Raw genomic sequence first — 23776 nt, 5'->3', positions numbered from 1 at the left:
GTCTTTAGAGGAAGACTTCTGTTTGTTTATCTTGGGCGATACGTCAAGACTACCCAGCAGGATTTCCAGAGCTCAAAGAAAACGTTTATTAAAAATGATGTTCTGTGCGAAGCTATTGATCATGAGAAAATGGATCTCTTCCCAGCCTCCGTGTTTAGAGGCATGGGAACAATGCTTGAGATGGTATCAGGGTTAGGGGGGTGAGCGAGGGAGTAGTTATGTTGATTGAATAGTTTTCTGTGTCTTTTTTTTTCTTCTCTCTCTGGGGGGGGGGGGGGGGGTTGAAGGGGGAGGTGGGGATGGAGGGAGGGTGGTCTGGGGAGGGGGTGGGGATATGTGATACTATGTATTTTCGGATTTTTCTATGGAAGGACTGTTTCCTTCTATGTAGATTTGTGATATTTTTTGTCATGAAAATCTGCTGTAACCTTGTTCTTCTTTTTTATAAAATAAAAATATATTTAAAAAAAAAAAAAAAAAAGTACAGCATTGGCAGACTAAAAACCAGGTTTAGATTGATGTAAACTTTGATGAACCTTAGTGCGGACATGAGAGCTTTGGCTTATTTAACCAGCTGATAGTCAAGGTTTCCTATAATTCATGTTTCTGGTGATCAAAAATTGGCCATCAATTTTAGAGGCAGAATAGCCCGTGAAATTATAATTTTTTTCTCAAACCAATGGTGACTGTTTTGCAGATTTGTAAATGACTTCTATTTAAAAATCTCAAGTACTTATCCAGTACTTATCTGCTGCTGAATGTCCTTCAGGAAGTGATTTATTATCTCATGTCTGACACAGTGCTCTCTGCTGCCACCTCTGTCCATGTTAGGAACTGTCCAGAGCAGAAGCAAATCCCCATAGAATACACTCCTGCTCTTGACAGTTCCTGACAGAGACAGAAGTGGCAGCAGAGAGCACTGTGTCAGTATAGAATAGGTGTGTCAAACTTAGGTCCCCCAGCTGTTGCAAAACTTCAAACAGCAAAAGCTTTAGTCAACCTGGATGGGAATTGTAGTTTTGTAACAGCTGGAGGGGCTGAGTTTGACACCCCTGTTCTAGAAAGAATACACCACTTCCTGCAGGACATACAGCAGCTTATAAGTACTGGGAGATGGAAGATTTCTAAGTTATACAAATCTGTATAACTTTCTACCACCAACTGATTTGAAAACATTTTTTTTTTTCACTGAAGTACCCCTTTAAAGTAAAGGCAGCAAAAAAAGAGCAGGTTTTCTAGTGGATGTTTTTAGATACATTCTGGTATTTTTTATCCACCCAGAAAAGGATTGCATAGTACAACGCCCAATGTGGTAAGCAGCAAACATGGGTGGCACTAGTTCTCCTTTTTCGGGCTGCTTACAGTTCTGACCAGTGAGGAGTGTATGGCAAACATTACTATTCCTTTGTCGCATATTTCCACCTTTATGACCAAATTATTTCATTGTTTCAGCGCATTTAAATTAATAAACGTTGCAAATATTGCCTGTTGTCATCTATCAGCTTTATATCATGTTGCAGACATTGGCAGATAGCTGACATATAAAAGGAATCATACCTATGACTTAGCCAGTCGCCATTTCCTTTTTTTTTTTAAAGGGGTACTCCAGAGAAAAGCTTTTTCCCAGTAATTGAAACCCTTACAAAGTTATATAACTTTGTAATATGCTTCAATCACCTATCTGCCCCCCTTTCCTATCTTTTACCCCCTCAACCCTCCACCAGGAAGTGAAGGAAACTCATTCTTACCTAACAACTGTTGACCCCAGGCTGTTCTGTGGAAGCCATTTTGTGACAATGACATCATCAAGAGGGAGGCGGGTCCAAGCCCTGTTAGGCCAGCCTCTCTTTGTTAGATGACACAGGTTGCTAAGCTCTGATTGGCTGAATAAGCTGTAAGCCATCTAACAGTTTTACAGAGTCAATTAGACATCACAGGAGACAAAGTGCATCATGGGAAAGCCCAAACCAGGAAGTAAAGAAAAAATGGAGACACAAACTGGAGGTTCAGGGACCTGCAAACAGCTGGAAATTCAAACGGAGACAGACTCAGGGATGGTAAGTGGGAGAACTATGTTTGATTGACTGATTTTTTTTTTTCAGCGCCGGAGTACTCCTTTAAATTTTAGAGGTTGTGCTGAGCTCCAGCATGCATGCCTCTACCCCTCCCCTGTCTGCCACTTCTTGCTATCATACAGGGACGCCAACTATGTCTTCAGATTTGTCTTTTTCTATGTTTAAAAGGGAACTACCAGCAGGTTAGATAAATCCAACCTGCTGATATTGTAACGCCTGGAGTAGTGGATCCACTGGACCGTCACTAGCGATGGCACTAACCTCACCAGGGAGCGGAGTCTAGGGGGCCGCTGGTTTTCTAGGGGGGCCGCTGGGCTGCGGCAGGCGACCCCCAGGTCGCTACCCCTGGCTTGGTTGCTAGTGACGGCAGGCGAGGCGTGGCAGGAGCAGTAGGCAGGAGATAGTGCAGGCAGAGGTCTGTAGGTGAGACCGCACGTGACAGGCTGAACACAGGAACCAAAGTGTAACAGGGAAGCAGGAACCAGGAACAAGGAGTGGGGACCAGGTAGCGGACAGGAATCAGGAACAACAGGGAGCTGGGCCAAACGCTATGGGAAGCATGTAGAGGCTCCAACACCTGCAGTGGGGCAGGGCTGGAATTTATAGGGAGTGATTGTGTGCATGACCAATTAGGAGCGCACTGCCCCTTTAAATCTGAGACAGCCGGCGCGCGCGCGCCCTAGGAGGCGGGGACGCGCGCGCCGGCCGGCACAGCGACGGACAGGAGCGTGGAGAGGTGAGGCGCCCCCCGGGGCCGAAGTAACAGCAGCGCCGGGTCCCTGCTTATGGACACCGGCTGCTGCATGGGAAAGAGAGGAGTCGCGGCGGCGGCCCGGAGCACGGGACGCCGCCGCGGCCGTGACAGATATGTCCGTATTGCACAAGAGACGCAGTTAGTCGTGTGCTCCATTGTCTGGTAAGACCATTAGGAGCACTGGGGCACCTGTTAGGAGCACTGTCCGCCCCCATAGCACTGATCTGCCCCCCAGTTGGCCCACCCTTCTCTAATTATAATCAATGGAGCAGGCCAGATCAGCGCTATGGGGGCAGGCAGCACTCCTAACAGATGCCCCAGTGCTCCTAACGGTCTCACCGGACCATAGGGCAAACTAAAAACTGCACCGGAATGGCATTGAGGAGGAGGGTAAGAGACTTGTCTTCCTCCTCAGTGTCTCCTGTGCAATAGGGACATATAAGCAGGTTAGATTTGTCTAACTTGCTCATAGTTTCCCTTTAACCAAAATTTTAAAGGCACCCACCCCTATTAAAGATCACATCCCAAAATATGCCCTTGAATCACATAGACCGTACAATAAAGGGCTTCATCACTAATTAAAAATCTGGCATTAACGTGAAAAAAAACCCTACAATTCCTACCTGTTACAATCCCTCCTGCCCTAGTAGTGCCAGTGTTTTGTATACATAGCATCAGGGATTACGTGCCATATTTACTGGCATTATACAAGGAGTGACAGAGAACCAAGGTGCTAGAATGATGAGGGAATTATCTAATACTATTTTATAATTCTGCACAATCTCTTTAATTCAGACCACTTTCTCAATCCCTAAAATTCATTCAAGCCCAGGCCCAACCAGGAATCCAGGAGGAATGTCAGGAGCATTCTTCACTTCTGGATTATAAGCAGAGGGAAGCCTGAAGAGAAGTCCCCGGCTGACAGGGACCCCTCCTCCTGCCACTATGCAGTCAGTAACCACTGATGCCCGCAGATAGCAGCCACAGCGAGACATGTTCCTAGCAACATAGAGCATTGCCTTCTGCTAGATCTTTGGGGCTCCTATTAGAGATATGATATTATATCAGAGTATATACTACCCAGTAGTGTTTTGTGGTATGTCCAAGCATTTATACATGGATGTCACCTTGTAGTAAACAGATGGAAGTCTGACCGCGTGTGCTGATGATGCAGACTTTGTTAGTAGTCAGTTACTGTGGTTTGCATAGGTGATCAGTATTTCTGGCCATGACCTGCGATGGAACAACATGGAGAAAAACTATAAACATAGAAGATTGTCAGCGGAAAAAGCCCCCCTGCTCCATCTAGTCCGCCCTATTAGTATTTCCCTTCTTATTATCTTATTATCATCTCCCATATACTGTTCTTTCCCTTCTATTGTTGACAGCTTGTTGTCTAGCTTACCAACTTAGTATACATATAAATATAAATACTGTGGTACCTTGGTTTAAGAGTGACTTGTTTTAAGAGCGTTTTGGTTTAAGAGCTCACAGTTTTTCAAAATTGTGACTTGGTTTAAGAGCATTGCTTTGGTGTAAGAGCTCCCTGTACTGGGTGGGAGGGGGAGTGGGGGAGGGGCATGGTCTGCATAGCGGGGGCTACAGCTCTGTACTCTTACCCAGGAAGCCTCCCTCACCTTCTGTCCTGCTCATTCCTTCCTGCTCCCTGCAGTCTCTGTCAGCCCTTGTGTTTCCCATCCTCTCCATTACTGTACAGTAACTTATAATATCACATATTCTGCTGTTTCAGAATGTTTTTTATTTGTTTTACCTGTTATTCAGAATAATAAATCATTACTTTTTAGGTTTGGAACCAATTGTCTGCATTTCTATGATTTCTTACGGGAAATTTTGCTTTGGTTTAAGAGGATTAAAGTGTACCTGTCGTTTTGCAAAAAAAAATAAAAATTCATAAATACATAGTGCTACCTTAGATTAGGCTCTGTGCAAATTTTGGCAAAAATCCGCAGCTCCTGAGCCCCAATATTCCCCTGGATGTGCTGCTCACTGATTTTTCATCAGCCATTACTGGGGGGCGTGTACTTTCCTGAAGTGAAGTAGCTTGTCTGTCTCACATGAACGCGCACAGCTCTGGCGTGAAGCCCCGCCCCCCATGTGACAGCGGCCAATCAGCTTCATCCCACCTTGTATTACTCTCCTCTTTGTTTTCTATAGCTGTTTATTAGCAGAGAGGAGGACAATACAGGGTGGGATTCTCTCATTGTGATAATAAAACATTCTCCCACCCTGTACTGTGGTCCTTTCTGTTATCCACAGCTTTATAAATGCTCCGAGACAGCTGAGATCATGGTATAACCCACCCCCCCTGCTAACAACCTCAAATGAAGTGCTCCCTGCCTGAAGCCCCGCCCTCCACATGCCGGAATCCAACCAGCATCAGCCCACTGTGTATATAAGTGACTGATTAGAGCTGCCCCTGCACGATCTTCCTAAGCTGCTGCTGTGGAAGCTTAGGAAGATCGGGCAGGAGCAGCTCTAATCAGTCACTTACATAGAGACACAGCAGCAGCTTAGGAAGATCGGGCAGGAGCAGCTCTAATCAGTCACTTACATAGAGACACAGCAGCAGCTTAGGAAGATCGTGCAGGGGCAGCTCTAATCAGTCACTTATATACATACACAGCAGCAGCTTAGGAAGATCGTGCAGGAGCAGCTCTGATCAGTCACTTATATACATACACAGCAGCAGCTTAGGAAGATCGTGCAGGAGCAGCTCTAATCAGTCACTTACATAGAGACACAGCAGCAGCTTAGGAAGATCGGGCAGGAGCAGCTCTGAGGAGTCAAAGCTGCTGCTGTGTGTGTGTAAGTAAGTGACTCCTCAGAGCTGCTCCTGCCCGATCTTCCTAAGCTGCTGCTGTGTCTCTATGTAAGTGACTGATTAGAGCTGCCCCTGCCCGATCTTCCTAAGCTGCTGCTGTGTATGTATATAAGTGACTGATTAGAGCTGCCCCTGCCCGATCTTCCTAAGCTGCTGCTGTGTATGTATATAAGTGACTGATTAGAGCTGCCCCTGCACGATCTTCCTAAGCTGCTGCTGTGTATGTATATAAGTGACTGATTAGAGCTGCTCCTGCCCGATCTTCCTAAGCTGCTGCTGTGTCTCTATGTAAGTGACTGATTAGAGCTGCCCCTGCCCGATCTTCCTAAGCTGCTGCTGTGTATGTATATAAGTGACTGATTAGAGCTGCCCCTGCACGATCTTCCTAAGCTGCTGCTGTGTATGTATATAAGTGACTGATTAGAGCTGCTCCTGCCCGATCTTCCTAAGCTGCTGCTGTGTCTCTATGTAAGTGACTGATTAGAGCTGCTCCTGCCCGATCTTCCTAAGCTTCCACAGCAGCAGCTTAGGAAGATCGGGCAGGAGCAGCTCTAATCAGTCACTTATATACATACACAGCAGCAGCTTAGGAAGATCGTGCAGGGGCAGCTCTAATCAGTCACTTATATACATACACAGCAGCAGCTTAGGAAGATCGGGCAGGAGCAGCTCTAATCAGTCACTTATATACATACACAGCAGCAGCTTAGGAAGATCGGGCAGGAGCAGCTCTAATCAGTCACTTATATACATACACAGCAGCAGCTTAGGAAGATCGGGCAGGAGCAGCTCTAATCAGTCACTTATATACATACACAGCAGCAGCTTAGGAAGATCGTGCAGGAGCAGCTCTAATCAGTCACTTACATAGAGACACAGCAGCAGCTTAGGAAGATCGGGCAGGAGCAGCTGTGAGGAGTCACTTACTTACACACACACAGCAGCAGCTTTGACTCCTCAGAGCTGCTCCTGCCCGATCTTCCTAAGCTGCTGCTGTGTCTCTATGTAAGTGACTGATTAGAGCTGCTCCTGCCCGATCTTCCTAAGCTGCTGCTGTGGAAGCTTAGGAAGATCGGGCAGGAGCAGCTCTGAGGAGTCACTTACATACACAGCAGCAGCTTAGGAAGATCGGGCAGGAGCAGCTCTAATCAAGGCCCCTGAGCAGTCACTGACACAGACATCATCAGCAAAGAAACACCAGCACAGAGCAAGTAAGTGGAGCGGTGTGAAGCTGAAAGCGAAGGTCACTAACCGGGGCACATAACAAGCAGAGTAGTGCTGACACAGAGGCATTGTAATAAACATTATAAAATCGGGGCCTTCAGATGGCCTATTCTTATCTCCCCAGGGAGCAGGGTGGTCACTGGGGCCATAAGAAGAGACCACCCTCAGGTCCCGATTTTACCACAAATTATATTACCTGAGTGAAATGAGTAATCCTTGTCCTGTATGAGCCGGCAGGGTATTCACTTCCAGGGACCGGAGGTTGTTTTCAGCAGCAGGCGATAACTTTCCTGTGTGTCAGAGCTCCACAGAACCACAGAACTGCACTGTCCTGTATCTTCACTGTGAACGCGCAGCGCGCTCTGTAGATCTGCCAATCAAGTTACTGGCCTGTGCGGGAGCGAGCATTCATGACTCTTTTTTTTTTTTTCATCAGTCATGATTTTCGTCATAAGAGGAGAGACATGAAAAAACAGAAACAGTGCCCCCTGCTGGCAGAATTTATATCTTTTATTTTAATTGTGATAATAACAAAATTTTTAATAGGAGTAAATTAGAAAGTGTTTCCAAATTGTATTTACTATTCATTAAAAAAAAAAAAAAAAAAAACGACAGTGCCCATTTAAGGATTTGGATTACAAGCGCAGACCCGGAATGAGTTATGCACGTAATCCAAGGCACCACTGTATATATATATATATATATATATATATATATATATACACTACCGTTCAAAAATTTAGGGGTCACATTGAAATGTCCTTATTTTTGAAGGAAAAGCACTGTACTTTTCAATGAAGATAACTTTAAACTAGTCCTAACTTTAAACAAATCCACTCTATCCATTGCTAATGTGGTAAATGACTATTCTAGCTGCAAATGTCTGGTTTTTGGTGCAATATCTACATAGGTGTATAGAGGCCCATTTCCAGCAACTATCACTCCAGTGTTCTAATGGTACAATGTGTTTGCTCATTGGCTCAGAAGGCTAATTGATGATTAGAAAACCCTTGTGCAATCATGTTCACACATCCGAAAACAGTCTAGCTTGTTACAGAAGCTACAAAACTGACCTTCCTTTGAGCAGATTGTGTTTCTGGAGCATCACATTTGTGGGGTCAATTAAACGCTCAAAATGGCCAGAAAAAGAGAACTTTCATCTGAAACTCGACAGTCTATTCTTGTTCTTAGAAATGAAGGCTATTCCATGCGAGAAATTGCTAAGAAATTGAAGATTTCCTACAACGGTGTGTACTACTCCCTTCAGAGGACAGCACAAACAGACTCTAACCAGAGTAGAAAAAGAAGTGGGAGGTTGCATTGCACAACTAAGCAAGAAGATAAGCACATTAGAGTCTCTAGTTTGAGAAACAGACGCCTCACAGGTCCCCAACTGGCATCTTCATTAAATAGTTCCTGCAAAACACCAGTGTCAACATCTACAGTGAAGAGGCGGCTGCGGGATTTTGGGCTTCATGGCAGAGTGGCAAAGAAAAAGCCATATCGAGAGACTGGCCAATAAAAGATTAAGATGGGCAAAAGAACACAGACATTGGACAGAGGAAGACTGGAAAAAAGTGTTGTGGACGGATGAATCCAAGTTTGAGGTGTTTGGATCACAAAGAAGAACGTTTGTGAGACGCAGAAGAAATGAAAAGAAGCTGGAAGAATGCCTGACGCCATCTGTTAAGCATGGTGGAGGTAATGTGATGGTCTGGGGTTGCTTTGGTGCTGGTAAGATTTGTACAGGGTAAAAGGGATTCTGAATAAGGAAGGCTATCACTCTGCACCGCCATGCCATACCCAGTGGACAGCGCTTGATTGGAGCCAATTTCATCCTACAACAGGACAATGACCCTAAACACACCTCCAAATTGTGCAAGAACTATTTACAGCAGAAGCAGCAGCTGGTATTCTATCATAGGTAATGGAGTGGCCAGCACAGTCACCAGATCTGAACTCCATTGAGCTGTTGTGGGAGCAGCTTGACCGTATGGTACGCCAGAAGTGCCCATCCAACCAATCCAGCTTGTGGGAGCTGCTTCTAGAAGCGTGGGGGGCAATTTCTCCAGATTACCCCAACAGATTAATAGCTAGAATGCCAAAGGTGTGCAATGCTGGAATTGCTGCAAAAGGAGGATTCTCTGACGAAAGCAAAGTGTGATGTAAGAACAATGTTATTTCAAATACAAATCATTATTTCTAACCTTGTCAATGTCTTGACTCTATTTTCTATTCATTTCACAATGTATGGTGGTGAAGAAGTGTGACTTTTCATGGAAAACACAAAATTGTTTGGGTGACCCCAAACTTTTGAACGGTAGATATATATATATCTATACATTTATATATATATATATATATATATATATATATATATATATATATTAGAGATGAGCGAAACGTTGGACTTTTGGTCCGACGGCATCTTCACTTCGTTACTATGCCTGCGATCCCGGGAGCATAGTTGCGCTCCTGGGAATCTGCAGGCAGGATCTTCCAGGGAATTTAAGATACATTCCCTGGATTTCCAGGGAATGTATCTTGAATTCCCTGGAAGATCCTGCCCGCAGATTCCCGGGAGCGCAACTATGCTCCCGGGATCGCAGGCATAGTGATGGAGTGAGCGGCTTTCGGACTGAAAGTCCGAAAGTTCCGCTCATCTCTAATATATATATATATATTATAAATATAAATATAAATCACATTTTGAGCCTCTGAAGCGCGGATATGATGGCACAATCTGAAAAATGGCTGCTGACGTATTTATGCTTGGATCGGCATGGGCCCCATTTATTGTAATGACTGGACTGTAATCAGTTAGGGACTATGCTTGGATCATTGGAGCATATACAAGTTTTGATTCGGACTGAAATGTTTAGTTCTGTGCACTTTTTCTTGGTTTCCAGGGATGGGTAATCATTGGCCCTCCAGCTGTTGCAAAACTACAGTCACTTCCTATCAGGCCTGGACAGCAAAAGCTTTAGGTTCCCGTATCCCTTTAGTATACGCCTGGAAAAATAACCCAAATCTAGTTACTAACTGACTACAAAACGGCCATTGAAATAAATGGGGGCCGTGCCAATCCAAGCACAGGTATGACAGATAAGTTTCAGACTAGCCATAGTATGGAAGACCTCTCTCGTGTCTTTTTAGCTCTTCCAGCAGCTTCTGGCCTGGTGCACATCCAGCAGTAAAGTGCAATGTCCATCTATATAAAATAGACGATACAGTAGTCTCTAAACCAAACTATAAAAGATGTATATTTTTTAAGAGGAACTCCAACACGTATCTGCTGTTCCCTTATCTGGTGACAGGTGCACAGTTTGGCGGTGTAGTATGCTATAACTTTTTTACCCATTTTTATGAGTTTCCTCACCAGTGGCTCTCTAGCTGTTGCAAAACTACAACTCCCATAGTGCTTCAGTTGTCTTTGGTTGTAAGATCATGATGGGAGTATAAGTTTTGTCGCTGCTTCAGAGTTGTCATTGGTCTAATAGATGGCAGTAAATATATATCTCCATGATAGGATGTAATACGTGGCACAAGTAGTTCAGGGATGTGCTGAAGGTTGTCAGTGCATGATGTGCTCTGTATATCCAAGAGTAGTAGAGACCAGTAACTACAGGCCGGTTAGCTTTACATCGATCGGTAGTGGTAACAATTATAGAAACACTTCTAAAACAGAAGATTCTGGATCACCTGAGAATCAACAATTTGATGGATCCAAACCAGCATGGCTTTACTGTGAGCCGATCATGTCAGACTAATCTTATTGATTTCTTTGATTATGTCACAAAAGTGCTGGCTGAAGGTGCCAGGGATATCGCCTATCTGGATTCAGCGAAGACTTTGATACAGTTCCCCATAAAGAGCTGATAGAGAAGTTAGAGAAAACTGGACCTAATCCCTGGATAGTTCGATAGATTTGATATTCCTGGAGGTGTCAGTAATATGGAAAATTATTTAGCTTTGCTAGATAAGTGGTCTAAACAATGGAAACTACAGTTCAATGTTTCCAAATGTAAGATAATGCACTTGGGGAGGAGGAATCCTCTATCTGAGAATCATATCAGCAGTTCTGTGTTGGAAAAGACTTCAGAAGAGAAGGGTATAGGGATAATGATTTCTGACAGCCTTAAAATAAGTCACCAGTGCAACCAGGCGGTGGAAAAAGCAAATCGTATGCTGGGCTGTATATATATATATATATATATATATATATATATATATATATATAATTGTATGCTGAGATGTATATTTATATAATGGTGTGCTGGGCTGTATATATATAATGATATGCTGGGCTATATATATAATATATATATATATATAATGGTATGCTGGGCTGTATATATAATGGTATGCTGGGCTGTATATATAATGGTATGCTGGGCTGTATATATATAATGGTATCCTGGGCTGTATATATAATGGTATGCTGGGCTGTATATATATAATGGTATCCTGGGCTGTATAAATAATGGTATGCTGGGCTGTATATATATATATATATATATATAATGGTATCCTGGGCTGTGTATATATATAATGGTATCCTGGGCTGTATAAATAATGGTATGCTGGGCTGTATATATATAATGGTATCCTGGGCTGTATATATAATGGTATGCTGGGCTGTATATATATAATAGTATCCTGGGCTGTATATATAATGGTATGCTGGGCTGTATATATATAATGGTATCCTGGGCTGTATATATAATGGTATGCTGGGCTGTATATATATAATAGTATCCTGGGCTGTATATATAATGGTATGCTGGGCTGTATATATATATAATGGTATCCTGGGCTGTATATATAATGGTATGCTGGGCTGTATATATATATATATATATATATATATATATATATATATATATATATATATATATATAATGGTATCCTCGGCTGTATATATAATGGTATGCTGGGCTGTATATATATGTAATGGTATGCTGGGCTGTATATATATAATGATATCCTGGGCTGTATATATATAATAGTATCCTGGGGTGTATATATAATGGTATGCTGGGCTGTATATATATATAATGGTATGCTGGGCTGTATATATATATATATAATGGTATGCTGGGCTGTATATATATAATGGTATGCTTGGCTGTATATATATAATGGTATCATGGGCTGTATATATAATGGTATGCTGGGCTGTATATATATGTAATGGTATGCTGGGCTGTATATATACAGGGCCGTATTTGCCACTAGGCACCCGTGGTCCGGTGCCTAGGGCGGCGCCCTGCGGGGGGCGGCACCCGCAGGGAACACCTTTTTTTATTACTTAAAAAAAAAAAAAAAAACTCCGTAGGCCGCGGCCCACGGGTGCCTAGTCCGCGCCGGGAGGGGGGGGGGGGGCGGGGGGGGTGACGGAGCGGCCGGGAGAAGGATGGGCAGGCAGGCTGGTTCCCTCCCCCCATGCAGCACCGGGGTCCGGGGCAGGTGTTGAGCTTCCGGCACACACAGTGTGACAGAGGCCGGAAGCTCCCAGCTGCAGCCCCGCGGTCCCGGATCTTGTCTCCTGCTCGGCGGCGCTCACTTGATGTGACGTCATCGCAGAGCAGGAGAGAGGATCTGGGAACGCGGGGCTGCAGCTGGGAGCTTCCGGCCTCTGTCACACTGTGTGTGCCGGAAGCTCAACACCTGCCCCGGACCCCGGCGCTGCATGGGGGGAGGGAACCAGCCTGCCTGCCCATCCTTCTCCCGGCCGCCCGGCCGCCCCGTCACCCCCAGCCTCTCCCCTCTGCCCGCCCCCGGCCCCCCTGCATCCTCAGCTGCTCCCCTGCTGGGGGGCAGCCTCTCCCCCTGCCCCCCCCCCCAGCCTCTCCCCTGCCCCCCCCAGCCTCTCCCCTGCCCCCCCCAGCCCCCCCCCCAGCCTCTCCCCTGCCCCCCCCCAGCCTCTCCCCTGCCCCCCCCCAGCCTCTCCCCTGCCCCCCCCAGCCTCTCCCCTGCCTCTCCCCCTAACCCCCAGCCTCTCCCCTGCCCCCCAGCGTCTCCCCTGCCCCCCAGCCTTTCCCCCTGCCCCCAGCCTCTCCCTTGCCCCCCCCCCAGCCTCTCCCCTGCCCCCCAGCCTCTCCCCTGACCCCTCAGCCTCTCCACCTAACCCTCAGCCTCTCCCCCTGCCCCCCAGCCTCTCCCCCGGTCCCCAGCCTCTCCCCCCTGCATTCTCAGCCTCTCCCCCTAACCCCCAGCCTCTCCCCTGCCCCCCCAGCCTCTCCCCCTAACCCTCAGCCTCTCCCCTGCCCCCCAGCGTCTCCCCTGACCCCAGCGTCTCCCCTGACCCCTCAGCCTCTCCCCCGGTCCCCAGCCTCTCCCCCCTGCATTCTCAGCCTCTCCCCTGACCCCCCAGCCTCTCCCCTAACCCCCCAGCCTCTCCCCTAACCCTCAGCCTCTCCCCTGCCCCCCCAGCCTCTCCCCAGCCTCTCCCCTGCCCCTCCAGCCTCTCCCCTGCCCCCCCAGCCTCTCCCCTGCCCCCAGCCTCTCCCCTGCCCCCAGCCTCTCCCCCTAACCCCCAGCCTCTCCCCTAACCCTAAGCCTCTCCACCTAACCCTCAGCCTCTCCCCTGCCCCCCAGCATCTCCCCTGACCCCAGACTCTCCCCCTGTCCCCCAGACTCTCCCCCTGCCCCCCAGACTCTCCCCCTGCCCCCCCAGCCTCTCCCCTGCCCCCCAGCGTCTCCCCTGATCCCTCAGCCTCTCCACCTAACCCTCAGCCTCTCCCCCTGCCCCCCAGCCTCTCCTCCCTGCATTCTTAGCCTCTCCCCTGCCCCCCAGCCTCTCCCCCTAACCCTCAGCCTCTCCCCTGCCCCCCCAGCCTCTCCCCCCTGCATTCTCAGCCTCTCCCTTGCCCCCCCAGCCTCTCCCTTGCCCCCCAGCCTCTCCCCTGCCCCCCAGCCTCTCCCCTGCCCCACAGCCTCTCCACCTAACCCTCAGCCTCTCCCCTGCCCCCCAGCATCTCCCCTGACCCCAGACTCTCCCCCTGCCCCCCAGACTCTCCCCCTGCCCCCCGCAACTCCCCTGACCCCAGCGTCTCCCCTGCCCCCCCAACCTCTCCACCTAACCCCCAGCCTCTCCCCTGCCCCCCAGCGTCTCCCCTGACCCCAGCCTCTTCCCCTGCATTCTCAGCCTCTCCCCTGACCCCCCAGCCTCTCCCCTGAGAGCTGTATAAATGGAGGGGGATCTGAGATTTGTCACAGATACAGATGAATTCAGGAAAGAAGCGGGTCAGCATGTCGTGTCTCACTGGTTGTATATTGGTGAGCCCCAGGTACCCCAGTCCGACACTGGACAGAACCAGTCCCCAAACTAAGACGTCCCCGGCCTCCTTCCTTCCTCCATCACGTCTGTTTGATGAGAACAGCGGGCATCAAGCAGAGCGGCACCCAAGTGCCAGGGTATATACCATGCATGTACAGCAACGTGGGGGGGGGGGGGGGGGGGGGGGCGCCTCTGCGTGCAAAGTGCCTAGGGCAGCATGAACTCTAAATACAGGCCTGTATATATATATAATGGTATCCTGGGCTGTATATATATAATAGTATGCTGGGCTGTATATATATATATATATATATATATATATATATATAATGGTATGCTGTGCTGTATATATAATGGTATGCTGGGCTGTATATATAATGGTATGCTGGGCTGTATATGTATATATGTATATGTATATATATATATATATATATATATATATATATATAATGGTATGCTGGGCTATATATATACTTCACACTGACTGCTCAGTAGTGAACTCTTTGGCCCCGCCCCTCTCCAGGACAGGAGGCGGTGCCGGTGACGTCACTCGCAGCCAGCCCCGCCCAGCAGACGGAAGCCTTGGAAGAAAGTTTTGTCGGCTGTCGGGATGCCGTGCACCGGGGGAAGCGGCTGCCGGTGATCAGTGAGGGAGACGTGTGAGAGCCGCTGCAGTACCGGAGGGAGCCCGCCACCTCCCGTCTCCTCTCCCTCCGGCCTCAGGTGCAGCAGACATGTGGGACCCCCGGGAGTTTGAGCGGCACTGGCGGGCGGAGTTCCCCGGCGAGGAAGCCCCGGTGATGCAGCTGAGCTCGGCGGAGGACATGCGGCAGGAGCTGGAGCGCTGTAAGGAGAACCTGCGGCGGCTGCAACAAGTCCTGGCCGAGGAGAAGTTCAAAGTCGCCTACCTGGAGAGCAGCCTGTCCCGGCAGCAGAAGCCGGTGCCCCGGCAGCGCTCCAAGGTGCCCCCGCCGCCTCCCCCCAAGCGGGTGTCCGTGCGGGACCTCATCCCGCCGCCGCCGGTCATCGCTCCGCCGCCCGCCCCGGATCCGGACTACGAGGACTGCGCCACCGAGAGCTTCGTGCTGGACAACCTGCTGCTGAGCGGCCCCCCGGGGCCCCGGACACACCGGCTGCCCCTGCCCGCCGACGACTCCCCCCGGGTCAGCTCCCCGGAGCCCGGCAGCAACGGCTACCTGAGCTCCGACCGGGAGGACGACGACTCTGTAGGTAGGTGATCCCGAGGGGACTGTACCGGGAATGTACCGGGGCAATGTGTGACAGGGCTGTACCGGGAATGTACTGGGGAGGTATGACAGGGCTGTACCGGGAATGCACCGGGGCAATGTGTGACAGGGCTGTACCGGGAATGTACTGGGGAGGTATGACAGGGCTGTACCGGGAATGCACCGGGGCAATGTGTGACAGGGCTGTACCGGGAATGTACCGGGGCAATGTGTGAGGGGACTGTACCGGGGATGTATCGGGGAGGTATAACAGGACTGTAGCGGGGCAATGTGTGACAGGGCTGTACCGGGAATGTACCGGGGCAATGTGTGACAGGGCTGTACCGGGGATGTACCGGGGCAATGTGTGACAGGACTGTACCGGGGCAATGTGTGACAGGGCTGTACCGGGAATGTACCGGGGCAATGTGTGACAGGGCTGTACCGGGAATGTAGCGGGGCAATGTGTGACGGGACTGTACCGGGAATGTAGCGGGGCAATGTGTGACGGGACTGTACCGGGAATGTAGCGGGGCAATGTGTGACGGGACTGTACCGGGAATGTAGCGGGGCAATGTGTGACGGGACTGTACCGGGAATGTACCGGGGCAATGTGTGACAGGGCTGTACCGGGAATGTAGCGGGGCAATGTGTGACAGGGCTGTACCGGGAATGTAGCGGGGCAATGTGTGACGGGACTGTACCGGGAATGTAGCGGGGCAATGTGTGACAGGACTGTACCGGGAATGTACCGGGGCAATGTGTGACAGGGCTGTACCGGGAATGTAGCGGGGCAATGTGTGACGGGACTGTACCGGGAATGTAGCGGGGCAATGTGTGACAGGACTGTACCGGGAATGTAGCGGGGCAATGTGTGACAGGACTGTACCGGGGCAATGTGTGACAGGGCTGTACCGGGAATGTACCGGGGCAATGTGTGACAGGGCTGTACCGGGAATGTACCGGGGCAATGTGTGACAGGACTGTACCGGGAATGTACCGGGGCAATGTGTGACAGGACTGTACCGGGGCAATGTGTGACAGGGCTGTACCGGGGCAATGTGTGACAGGACTGTACCGGGAATGTACCGGGGCAATGTGTGACAGGGCTGTACCGGGAATGTAGCGGGGCAATGTGTGACAGGACTGTGAGGGGGATCTAGTGACGGGACTGTATTGACAGGGGGATCTAGTGACGGGACTGCATTGACAGGGGATCTCTAGCGATTGGACTCTACCGACAGGGGATCTAGTGACAAGAGGCAGTCTGGTTAGTCGCTTCTCCTGACAATACAGGTTGGGGGCACCAGAGGATCAGCTGCCCCCCCCCCCCCCCCCCCCCCCCCCCCCAGTCCTCCATGTTCTTGTTGTGGCTGGGCACCCTGATGTGTGCCTGCCCATGGGCGGTGGGTACAGCTCAGGATGCCACACACTATACATGAGCTGGTTGTATCGGGGATTTGTTATACAGAGCTGAATGGAAAGTGGAATGTGTGCCTGACTACTATCCTGCTCACTGTGCCACCTGGCATCACTGTGTGCCTGCCCTCCTCATGTGTCACCCCTGGCATTGTATATACAGCCATCTTCTGTGGACGGGCAGCTGGCATGTGTGTACAGGGCCGCCATCAGGAATTTCGGGGCCCCATACAACCAAAGTGTCTGGGTCCCCCACATTAATAAAAAAAAAATAGTGTGTTCGCCCCACGCCTTGCTGGGAGGTATAATTTGGTTCAGATCAATTCTAGAGAACTGGCTCATATATCCCATTTTCCCCAGTGGCTTAAAATGTAACCTCTGTTATACAGTTATAAAATTGTAGAAACTAAATGTGAACAAGGTGCAATGTAAATGTCACCATACAGACACTTACTTGTATAGCTGCCTCTTGTGCTCTGTATGCAGTGCATTATATCCACCCCTGCAACGTACAATTTATAGCGTGTCTACAAGCCCAGCAGGGCTCATTATGATGGAGACTAAAACTTATACAAGAGTGGGGTAGGGGTTCCCCTGTATTCAGAATGCTGTTGAGTACTAGGCAATGCCCCGTTTGGGGTTATTGAATTTCGAGGGCCAGGGGGGCTGTTTGATTTGTATATGTTCACCAATATCCCCCCCGGTATGCTCACTAACATAGAATATGTTGATAAGGCTAATATAATGAGGCTGTTCCATATTAGTGAGCATATACAAATCACACAGCCCCCCCAGGCAGACTAGTTTAGCTCACCCAAGACAGTGATAGCGAATACATGGCGGTGAGAACGCTTTCTAGGAGATCCTGTTTGTGCAGCAGAGGTGTCTTTATCCTGCTCTGCATAGACCCTCGAAATTCTATAATCCCAGACGGGGCATTGCCTAGCACTCAACAGCATTCTGAATACAGGGGAACCCCTACCCCACTCTTGTATAAGTTTTAGTCTCCATTATAATGAGCCCCGCTGGGCTTGTAGACACGCTATAAATTGTACGTTGCAAGGGTGAATATAATGCACTGCATACAGAGCACAAGAGACGGCTATACAAGTAAGTGTCTATTTGAATTGCACCTTGTTCACATTTAGGTTCTACAATTTTATAACTGTATAACAGAGGTTACATTTTAAGCCACTGGGGAAAATGGGATATATAAGCCAGTTCTCTAGAATTGATCTCACACACAGACACCAGCACACATGTATACAGACACCAGCACACATGTATACACACATACAGACACCAGAACACATGTATACAGACACCAGCACACATGTATACACACATACAGACACCAGAACACATGTATACAGACACCAGCACACATGTATACACACATACAGACACCAGCACACATGTATACAGACACCAGCACACATGTATACACACATACAGACACCAGCACACATGTATACAGACACCAGCACACATGTATACAGACACCAGCACACATGTATACAGACACCAGCACACATGTATACAGACACCAGCACACATGTATACAGACACCAGCACACATGTATACAGACACCAGCACACATGTATACAGACACCAGCACACATGTATACAGACACCAGCACACCAGGGCACGATGAAGTTTGAACTTCTGCAACCTGGAGAAATCACCTGATATCACCTGCAGTCCTATGTAACACCACATAACACAGTGGTATCTCTGAGTACAGATAATGTAGTAGATTTCACCTGCAGTCCTATGTAACAGCACAGATAACACAGATAACCCTACTAAATGATGTTCTACAAAATAAGAAAAGTGTCATACAGGGACTCACAGGTGACGTCTTCTTTGATCTGAGGCGTCACTTTCCCTTTTCCTCTCCATCCGGCCCAGACCTCCAGGATGATTCCTTCCAGATATGTTTCATCTTTTCAGAACCTGCGAGACAAACAATTTAGGCTCCGCACATTTCTAGCAACTTCCTTTCCTTTCTCCCCCCTGTAGGCTCCCATAGTAACTGCGCTGTGTGGGATGCCCCCAGTATGTAGGATCCCCTGCTGTGCCCCCAGTATGTAGGATCCCCTGCTGTGCCCCCAGTATGTAGGATCCCCTGCTGTGCCCCCAGTATGTAGGATCCCCTGCTGTGCCCCCTGTATGTAGGATCCCCTGCTGTGCCCCCTGTATGTAGGATCCCCTGCTGTGCCCCCTGTATGTAGGATCCCCTGCTGTGCCCCCATGAGCTAATAATGCCCCCAGAGGTGCCCCCATGAACTAATAATGCCCCCAGAGGTGCCCCCATATACTAATGCCCCCAGAGTTGCCCCCATGAACTAATAATGCCCCCAGAGGTGCCCCCATATACTAATAATGCCCCCAGAGTTGCCCCCATGAACTAATAATGCCCCCAGAGTTGCCCCCAGAGGTGCCCCCATATACTAATAATGCCCCCAGAGTTGCCCCCATGAACTAATAATGCCCCCAGAGTTGCCCCCATGAACTAATAATGCCCCCAGAGGTGCCCCCATATACTAATAATGCCCCCAGAGGTGCCACCATATACTAATAATGCCCCCAGAGGTGCCCCCATACACTAATAATGCCCCCAGAGGTGCCCCCATACACTGATAATGCCCCCAGAGGTGCCCCCATGAACTAATAATGCCCCCAGAGGTGCCCCCATACACTAATAATGCCCCCAGAGGTGCCCCCATATACTAATAATGCCCCCAGAGGTGCCCCCCATGAGCTAATAATGCCCCAGAGGTGCCCCCATATACTAATAATGCCCCCAGAGGTGCCCCCCATATACTAATAATGCCCCCAGAGGTGCCCCCCATATTCTAATAATGCCCCCAGAGGTGACCCCCATATACTAATAATGCCCCCAGAGGTGGCCCCCATGAGCTAATAATGCCCCCAGAGGTGCCCCCCATATACTAATAATGCCCCCAGAGGTGCCCCCATGAACTAATAATGCCCCCAGAGGTGCCCCCATATACTAATAATGCCCCCAGAGGTGCCCCCATACACTAATAATGCCCCCAGAGGTGCCCCCATGAACTAATAATGCCCCCAGAGGTGCCCCCATATACTAATAATGCCCCAGAGGTGCCCCCATACACTAATAATGCCCCCAGAGGTGCCCCCATACACTAATAATGCCCCCAGAGGTGCCCCCATACACTAATAATGCCCCCAGAGGTGCCCCCATACACTAATAATGCCCCCAGAGGTGCCCCCATACACTAATAATGCCCCCAGAGGTGCCCCCATACACTAATAATGCCCCCAGAGGTGCCCCCATACACTAATAATGCCCCCAGAGGTGCCCCCCATATACTAATAATGCCCCCAGAGGTGCCCCCATATACTAATAATGCCCCCAGAGGTGGCCCCCATGAGCTAATAATGCCCCCAGAGGTGCCCCCATATACTAATAATGCCCCCAGAGGTGCCCCCATACACTAATAATGCCCCCAGAGGTGCCCCCATATACTAATAATGCCCCCAGAGGTGCCCCCATACACTAATAATGCACCCAGAGGTGCCCCCATATACTAATAATGCCCCCAGAGGTGCCCCCATATACTAATAATGCCCCCAGAGGTGCCCCCATATACTAATAATGCCCCCAGAGGTGCCCCCATACACTAATAATGCCCCCAGAGGTGCCCCTAAAAAAACAAACATCCTACTCACCTAATCCGCGCTGTGGCTGCAGGCAGCCGCTCTTCCTCCTCCTCTTCGGGCTCCATCTTGCGAGCCGCAGGGACGGGACTTCCGGCAGGCGTGATGACGTCACATGATCACGCCTGCCGGAGAGGTCACGTCCCGGCCTCCCATAGGCTGCTGGTATGAAGTGCCGGCAGCCTATGGGAGGGAATACAGGAGGAGGACGCTGACAGGTCCTGCTCCTGTATTCTGATCGCTTTAATGTTCCGCCCGCTCACTGTGCGGGCGGAACATCAGAGCGATCAGTGCATCCAGAGAAGCTGCGCGGCCGCAGCTTCTCGGGATGCTCAAAAACAGGTGGCAAGGGGGGCCGTGCGAGCCCCCCTAGCGTAGCGGACGCGGGGCGGCGGCCGGCGGGCCCCCCCCCCATGTCTCTTAGGGTCCGGGCCCCATACGGCAGTACCACTTGTACTGCCCTATCGGCGACCCTGTGTGTGTACATGTGTGGGTATATTGACAGGTGGCAGCCTTGTAGACGTCCAGGACCCCCCGGCTGCATTTATAGACAGTCCCACATCTGCCATGTATGATTGTTCCTCCCCCGTGTTCCTGCAAATACTGTGTATAAGGGATCGATCCTCCCTACATGCGGATGAACAGACTGGATGTTCTCATATTGTTTCATTGTATCTCATTTCTACCCAGACTATTCTAATGGGCATATAATAGTAATAGTCTCTGTAATGGCCGATAGCCGGCTGAGTCCGGTTTTGGCCGAGTCTCGTATCACAGCTGCATTGCAGCCAGTTTCTGTGATAATCTGCAGGATGTGCCGCCATATGGTTATCACTGTAGTTGTATCCTTAGAAACCGACAAGCAGCAGCCACCGTGGTACTGACCTGGAGAACCGAACCGTGATATTCTTATCATTCCACTCTTTTTCTTTTAAATTAACTGGTTTCAAAAAAGTTATATAGATTTGCAATGTACTTCTATTTATCCCAGTCTTTTAGTACTTATCAGTTGCTGTATGCCCTGCAGGAAGTGGTGTAGTCTCTCCAGTCTGACACAGTGCTCTCTGCTGCCACCTCTGTCCATGTCAGGAACTGTCCAGAGCAGCAGCAAATCCCCATAGAAAACCTCTCCTGCTCTGGACAGTTCCTGACATGGACAGAGGTGGCAGCAGAGAGCACTGTGTCAGTCTGAAAACACCACTTCGTTCAGGACATACAGCAGCTGATAATTCCTTTAAGACTGGAGATTTTTAAATAAAAGTAAATTACAAATCTATATAACTTTCCGGAACCAGTTGATTTGAAGGAAACCCTTTAATTTTCTGCAGAGTGATGGGCAGACCTGTATGGCTGAAGGGTGCTTGGGCGTTAGGCCTTGTTCACAGCGTGTACTCCACAATGATGGTGCACCTAAATCCTGATAGAATTTACTGGTGCTCTGGTGGTGTTGTATGTGAATGGAGTATTTTAGGATTCCTACATGTGCCAAGTAAAAGCTGACCAGAATGATAGGCACTACAGGTTCAGCAGTGAACAGATGCAGATTTATTCCATTGAATTACAGTGGGGTAGGCAGAGTATGGATCTGCCATCCCCTGCTAGTGCTGCCCCCTATTGCTTAGTGCCTCCTGCTCCATACTCTAAATGAGGGATGAGGAACCTTCTGCCCTCCAGCTGTTGTAAAACTACAATATCCATCATGCCTGGACAGCTAAAGCTTTGGCTGTCCAGGCATGATGGGAATTTTTGACAGGCATGATGGGAATTATATACACTAGATGGCACTGTATGTATGCATGTGTATATAGCACAGGAGGTGCAGATACAAGACCCTGGTTCTTACATGTGAATTGTTCCATGGGCTGCAGTCTCTATTTTCAGCACACATGATATTTCCTTGGATAGAGCTGATATAACTACAGTCTTGCCGCCTCTGCCCTTCTCTTAGAGTCATATGTCTATGCAGTTATGAGTGCCACTGATACATCATCTCCACAGGACGGCTCAATCTTTCCACTGCCCCATCATACACAGTGCTGTAATACTGAGCTCTGGCGTGGAGGATCACTCCCTGTACAAGCTCCAAGTATAACCGCCTGCAATAACCATCAGCACAGTGCGGACATGGCGTGTCTCCAGTGTGTGGCGGCAGCTCGTGTACTGACAGGTGGGTGGCTGTGGTGGTCTCCACAGGGGACTAATGTGGTCCCCAACCCACCACAGTGCCTATTATTAATCAAAGGAAAGATATATATATAATCAGACTATAACCTGGAAAATACACCATTACAGGATGCACAGATGATGGCGATGTATGACTGTGGTGATATGGGCTTCTGGCCCCTGTGACCAGATAGAATACTGCACTCAAATAGACCTCTGAGCCTCACATTATACAGTGTACAGCAGTGTTTCTCAACTCCAGTCCTCAAGTCCCCCCCTAACAGGTCAGGATTTGAGGATATCCCATATAAAGAGCAGCGGTGGTGATATCTGACATACTGACTATAATTATATCACCTGCAAATGGATAACACAGGATGAGGCCATTTACAATAGATGATGGCACACACCTTCTCCTCTCCCTCCCCGCACAAAACTTAACAGGTCACAGAGCATGCCTGAAAAGAATTGTCACATGGATGTTTTACTGAAAAAGAAAAAGACCATCTGGTCCATCTAGTTCGCCCTCAAAATACTTACCATATCCTTAGGATCGATATATGTTTATCCTTGACAGGTTTCATATCACTCAGTTACAGTACATTTACCAACCACATCTGCTGGGAGGAGTTTGATATAGGCATCTACTACTCTGTCAGTAAGGTAATATTTTCTCATGTTGCCTCTACTCTTTCCCCCAATAACCTCATGACCTCATGTCCATGACCTATTGTGAATGACCCGATCCTGTCTTATCTATACACTGGTAGAACATTTACTGTAATCCCATCAGTGAAGAGGATGAGCAGACTGCTGAAAAGTTTACTTGGAAGAACGTGAAGTATCAGCCTAATATTAGGCTTAGTGGCCAGATAGAATACTGCAAGAGTTGATAATTGTTTTAAAGCTGTGCTGTTATTTATGTTATGGTATGAGATGTCCAGACATGTCAAAAGTTTAGATCTCGCAGGGTGTCAGTCTTATGGTCCTTTTACACGGAACGATTGATCGTTCGTTTCGAATTCGAACGATAATCGTACGTGTAAACGCAGCGAACGATCAAACGACGAGCGAGAAATCGTTC

General features: G+C 48.9%; 1 protein-coding gene across 1 annotated transcript in view; it reads left to right on the top strand.

The window, feature by feature from the left end:
• Positions 1-14741: 14741 nt before the first annotated feature.
• The window catches only part of ABR (ABR activator of RhoGEF and GTPase), a 278755-nt gene continuing 269720 nt past the window's right edge, over positions 14742-23776 (top strand). Inside the window, exon 1 of the mRNA XM_069946113.1 lies at positions 14742-15407. Coding sequence (XP_069802214.1) covers positions 14912-15407 — 496 coding nt within the window. The 5' untranslated portion in view covers positions 14742-14911. The remainder of the gene's footprint in view (positions 15408-23776) is intronic.

The sequence above is a fragment of the Dendropsophus ebraccatus genome, chromosome 11 (genome assembly GCF_027789765.1).
Source record: "Dendropsophus ebraccatus isolate aDenEbr1 chromosome 11, aDenEbr1.pat, whole genome shotgun sequence".
NCBI lineage: Eukaryota > Metazoa > Chordata > Amphibia > Anura > Hylidae > Dendropsophus > Dendropsophus ebraccatus.
Note: the sequence above shows the minus strand (reverse complement) of the source record. Positions and strands in the feature narration are given on the sequence as shown.